The 5,899-nt window shown below is 46.3% G+C and overlaps 1 protein-coding gene across 1 annotated transcript; it reads left to right on the top strand.

Moving 5' to 3' along the window:
- Positions 1-33: 33 nt before the first annotated feature.
- Positions 34-5,056, top strand: LOC108684552 (ski oncogene). Its single transcript, XM_018188941.1, has 4 exons — positions 34-438; positions 587-2,807; positions 2,962-3,185; positions 3,264-5,056. Exons 2-4 carry the CDS (start codon positions 1,698-1,700, stop codon positions 4,159-4,161), a joined length of 2,232 nt encoding a protein of 743 aa, XP_018044430.1. The 5' UTR covers positions 34-438; positions 587-1,697; the 3' UTR covers positions 4,162-5,056.
- The last annotated feature ends 843 nt before the right edge of the window (positions 5,057-5,899 follow it).

A 5,899-nucleotide genomic window follows, 5' to 3' on the forward strand; every position in this document is an offset into this window, starting at 1 on the left:
TCGTCGCCGCCGTCAGCAGAATCGATACGCCATTGCGTCGCGACGTGCCGACGAGTAAATCGCTCGTTTGACGATGCCAGCCATGCTGGTGGTCGTGCTCCAGTGATGCGATAATATTTTCGCCGGACGTATCATCGCCGACATCCTCGTTGTTGTTGACGTGCGCGGTGGCGCGGCGTCCCGATAGCGATCGTCGGCGACGCCAGTAGCGACAGCGACGACGACGACGAGGAGGAGAAAGAGGAGGAGGAGGAGGAGGAGGAGGAAGAGAAAAACGAGGTGGAGGAAGAGTTAAGAGGAGGAAGCTCGCGTTGGCGCGTTCGGCGGGGAACGTCGTCGACGAGAACGCGGACGCTGATAACATGCACTGTCCACGACACCAGTGCGCGGTGCTCGATTGACGGATCAAGAAAGATGATAAATAGAAAAAACACTCGTGTATACAGTGATAATACTTGGACGTGAAAAATAAATAGACAGCGCATACTTATATATATATATATATATAAAAAAATATATATATATATATTGTGTGTGTGTATGTGTGTATATATATAAATCATGTGCCATTTCTCATTGTCCGTAGATTGCGTTCGATAAGACTGTAAGGTAAGACTCTGCTATGGATCGTTGGCCCATCGTGTATTCGTGTGACCGTGCTGCTTTCGTCGCGCATTGACTTTGCGGTTGCGAGAGAACTTCGCATTGAAAACCGCCGTCGCCGCCGTAGGAAGAGGCGGTGGTGATAAAGAAGAAGAAGAAGAAGACGAGGTGAAGGAGAAAGAGGGCAGTAGCAGAGAGAACAAGAAGGGAGTTCGCGACAGAATCGGAGGGAACTCGCTCGCGGAGATCGGAGAGGAGCAGGTTCTCTCGTTCGTTCGGAGGACGGCGCTCGCTGCGTACGATCTCCGCGAAAGCACGCACGAGGAAGAAGGAGAGAGAGAGGATCGCAGACAAAGAGGACGACGAGCGACAGCGGCTTTATCATGTTATACGTGGAAGTGGTGGCAACGCGGGATCGCGGGTCGCGGCGGTAGTCGCATCGTTGTCTTCATCGGCGACGCGTAATGCAGCGGCGGGAGGGGCGGATATAGGAAGGAAGGAAGGACGCGCGAACGGATTATACGCGTGTAACTCGGCCTCTCGTCACTCGTGCCGGACGAGAGCGGAGCGAAAGAGAGTGCGTGTGTGCGAGAAAAAGAGAGAAAGAGAGAGAAGAACGACCGAGGAAGGCCTCGTAGAGCGCGGGTTAGAAAACCCCGTTCCAAGAGGATGGACTCGTATCTGTCTCATGGCAGAACACGCGAGGAATGCAGTGGAGGCCGTGCTACTATGATGACTACGGCGACGACGACGGCGACGGCGACGACGACGACGACGACGACGACGACGACGACGCGCTGGGTCCGAGTAACATGGAAGTGGAATCGCGAGGAAGCCGAGTTGTCGCGCCAGTTGTCGTGCTAGTGCCCGATCCCGCTGCTCCGTCATTCGCGACATAAATAAACTCGTGGATGGTCAAAATATAATATATATTGTGTACATCAGTTGCATGTATATAAAGCGATATCGAGTGCACTGAGATTCACCGATGTTCACGTTGAAGTGCATACGTTGAAGCGGTGATTGCGCTTGTACTCCGAACCTTAGTTGTCTATTTTCCTCCGGCAGGTACGCTTGTTGAATACGCGTGCACAATGGAGACACTATTGCCAGGCAGCACTGCCGCTGGCCAATCATACAGTCCGCAGTTGAAGACCGTCCTCAAGACCTATCAGCTGTCAGCCATCAAGAGCCTACAGGGTCCCAGCTCGGCTCTGCTGGGCATGGATTGTAAAGCTCTGCTGCATGAGCAACAATCGTGCTTCTCGCCACCCGCTGTCAGTCGTCCGGTAGCCAACTGTGGTCTGGAATCGCCCGTTGAGTCGCAACCGTCAAAGGACGTAATCGAGAAGGAGATTCGCGAGACGTCGGGACGCACGTTGACGCCCGTCTCAAAGGCACCCCGCTCGTCGGAGGACTCGGACGAGGATCATCCTGCGGTGGATCGTTCGAAGGTCGTGTGCGAGAAGCGCGAGCTCGAGTTTCAGATACCGATACTCACAGCACCTGATCAGAGTTGCTCCGAGAGATGCGAAACGATCCTTGAGGGTGAGAGAATATCGTGCTTCGTAGTGGGCGGCGAGAGAAGATTATGCCTACCGCAGATACTGAATACGGTGCTGCAGGACTTCTCTCTACAGCAAATTAATCAGGTGTGCGACGAGTTGCAGATTTACTGTTCACGTTGCACCCGGGATCAGCTCGAGGAGCTTAAGCATTCCGGTATCCTGCCGCGCAACGCGCCGTCCTGTGGTCTCATCACCCAGACCGACGCCGAAAGGCTCGTCAGTGCTTTGCTATTACGGACAGAGTCCTGTGATCCTTCTCAAATCGGTCCAGCACAGGACTGTCTTGAGAAGAAAACGTGTAAGAGCGAGGAGGAGGAAGAGGCGATTGTTAAATTTAAAGTGTATCATGAATGTTTTGGCAAGTGCAAGGGTATCTTCGATGCGAAACTGTTCGAGACGGACGATTCAGTGTGCATTGAGTGTCTAGAGTGTGGCTACCAATTCTCTCCTCAACGCTTTGTAAGACACGCTCATAGATCTCTAGAGAATCGCACCTGCCATTGGGGTTTCGATTCCGCTAACTGGCGGTCGTATCTTTTGCTTTCTCGTGATCAGCAACACTACAACAAATCGCTCATCCTTTTTCGGGAGCTGAAAGAGAGGCATCTTGTGCTAAATTCCAAGCGAAAGCTAGAGGTATTGTCACTTAAGTTTTGTCTTTAAAAATAAGAATATAATTTTAATGTTAAAAATATATATATGTATATTAAAATAATATATAAAATTAAGTCTAATATCACTTGATCTTAATATATCTGAAAAAGTATACAAGTCTAAATATTCGTTTTAGCTGAGACATGAGCACGAGAGATTGGTCAAACGCACAAAGAAGGAAATAGGAAAGGACGATTGCGCTGGAATCTACAATGGCAATGGACTGGCAATGTACCATCCTGTATCCCAAATTGCTACTGATTCGTACTTGCAAATGCAATGGGCGGTTTTCGAGCTCGCTGCCAGAGGAGCAGCCTTTCAGCCCTGGAATGCTACGGGTAATTGCAAGCACAGGGACAAGTAAGTATTGTTTACGTATATTTTGTCAGAGTCATGCACAGAGGCGACAGTTGAGATGAGGATCGCCTTTGTCAACAGTTCATCGTTGGTGCCTGCATATCTGAGTCGAGGTCCACCTGTATTGCAACATCCGGAGCGAGTCATTCCGCTTTCGGAGTGTGAGCGTTTCGAGCCGCATTTTCAACCTAATGTGGCGTTGGCGCCTATACCGGCACCCGCACAGATAGGTCAGATACCGCCACCTTCGTCTGTTCATCAGCAACGACGGCATCACGAACATCGCCGTCACAATCATCACTCCTCAAGTCCCACGTGTGAGAAACAGGAGCTATTGTCCGTCAACGTTAAAACGGAGAAAACGTCGCCAAGTCAAGCGCCGACAATCGATTCTTATCCTCTGTACTACGTTTCCGAGGAAAATCAGAAGGAGGCGGCGTCGCCAAAAGAAAAGAAGGAGAAGGAAGGTGAGGAAGAGGAGAGCAGTGCAGCGGTGACATCATCCACCGTGAACGTGGAACCTACACCACTGGCGACCTCTTCTGAGGTCGGTACCTCCTCGCCGTCGGAAAGCGATTCCGACACGGACGCCACCGCGGCGGCGGATCTCGAGGAACGTTTGAGGATCCTGGACGTGCCACAAGACGTGATAGAGTTGGCACGTCGCGTGGTGTTGGAGAACGCACAGCTGCGACGTCATCGACGATCGGACGCTCGTGAAATCACCAAGTTACGGAGTCAGTTGCACATGCAGAAATTACAACAGCAACAGTCCGCCGTCGTCGTCGCCAACGATAAGAGTGATGATCAGGACAAGAAGGAGGACGCAACAATGGCAACAGCGACGGCACCGCGTTCTAGCGCAGCTGACAGCACCGAGGGTGACAACGAGGAGACTGACGCTACAAGTTTACCATCGAACAATAAAGAGTCTGAGCCCGTCACCGTGCTGACGACTAATAACGAGTCAGATCAGTGATTAGGATAACGCGGAAGTTATTTAACACATACACACACACACACACACACACATACACACACATACACACACACGCACACACACACACTTACAACTGCTCAGCGATTACCGCGACGACGCTCATCCGTTGGCCGAATAAGCGTGCACTGAGTTTAGTATGTTAGGTACATATATACATACATTTACGATTCTAAACTAAACGATAAACTGTCTAGATTTTTTGTGATACGCGACAAGCCTTTAAACGTTATCGCAGATAATTCGGAGTTTTTACTAGATAAGTAAAACACGTGCTGCATCCAACTCAAAACATCGGGCTGATAGAGTCCTCGCGCTTCATACTCATGTCTCGCGAGATTCGAACCGACCGACCGATCACTGTCAGCGAAAATAGCTTGCCTTCCATGTTTGTCGAGCGCGATACGTCCACTTCCTATCTGCATTTTAGTATTTCGCGAATAACGAAAAATGATAACGCGTTCTTTTTCCGAAATGAATTTCGGCTTTTTGAGTCTATAGAGCCGCGAAGACAGACGTGTTAATAATTTGTCTCTTAGGCGGTGTTACCGGATTTCGAAAGAGTGATACTCCCGGTGGGAGATGTGGCAAACCGATGCCACGAGTTGGACAGTCACGTCAAGTATACTTATGTATCGATCGATTTTTTTTTATTAAAATCGAATGTAGATATTGTATTATATCGATAGAAGGGTGTAGATTTAATGGATTATACCGCGCCAATAAAACAATTACATCTAATGGGTATTACGATGAGACACATTTCGTATATATTAAATATATATGGGATGCAAAGCAAGATTTTTACTATATAATTTTGATCCATAAATATATAAGTAATAAAAAACAATGCATAAAAGAATGCGTGTGAGAGATAGAAAACGACTTCTAGTGCGAATGAATTTAGATTGCTTCCCATTCACATTTTGGTAGTCATGCTCGCATAATGTAAATACATTGTGGCATCATAGATGTTTATAATTAATTACAGTATCATGACGAAAAAAAATGCTAAAGTACAAAAAACCTAGGTGCTATATTGTTATTCTAGGTATGCTGTAAGCATAAACCTGGGTGTGTTCCAGCAGCTCGTATTACATTGTAATGCCCAGAACGCGTTATATACACGTTCCAAAAAACCGAATCGCTACGACTAAAATCTTGTGATTAACGCGTAAGTGGGATCTGCTTTTTTATTTAATGAAAAAGCTCGGTCCAAGCCTAATCACGTCAATAAAAAAGGAGGGAAGAAAAAAATTTGCGTTCTTAAAAATTATTTATTTGGTACGTATACAGTAGGACCATAACTCGAATCAGTTGTTGATAATAACGTATTCGATTTCTTAAATTTCCAATGATTATTATATGATTATCTTTTACATGATTATCGAATCGTTTTATTTATTGACAACATAAAAGAAGTAATTTCTACATAATAGATTACTTATCGATCGTCAACAATCCATAAGTATAATCATGTTGTTTTCTCTTTTTTTTTCAAAATTATTCTAAATATTTTTTTAAAAATGTATATGCTTCTTTTTCGAAATCTAAAAATGAAATGAGAATTTTATTGATTGGATGTACGTGTAGATACGTATATAATTTCTACTGTATATAATTTCTGTTGAATACAATGTTTTGTTATTAATATATGCTATTTTTTTTTACGAAGATTCGCAGCTGGGGAACCCATCTCTTTAATATATATATATATATA

Source organism: Atta colombica, unplaced genomic scaffold (genome assembly GCF_001594045.1).
Source record: "Atta colombica isolate Treedump-2 unplaced genomic scaffold, Acol1.0 scaffold135, whole genome shotgun sequence".
NCBI classification, from domain to species: domain Eukaryota; kingdom Metazoa; phylum Arthropoda; class Insecta; order Hymenoptera; family Formicidae; genus Atta; species Atta colombica.

What these genes read in the sequence shown, in the direction of transcription:
- LOC108684552 (XM_018188941.1), top strand. Translation starts at nt 1,698, where the DNA reads ATGGAGACACTATTGCCAGGCAGCACTGCCGCTGGCCAATCATACAGT. An exon ending in ATTCCAAGCGAAAGCTAGAG is followed by an intron (nt 2,808 to 2,961) that starts GTATTGTCACTT and finishes TATTCGTTTTAG; the next exon opens with CTGAGACATGAGCACGAGAG. An exon ending in AATTGCAAGCACAGGGACAA is followed by an intron (nt 3,186 to 3,263) that starts GTAAGTATTGTT and finishes CTTTGTCAACAG; the next exon opens with TTCATCGTTGGTGCCTGCAT.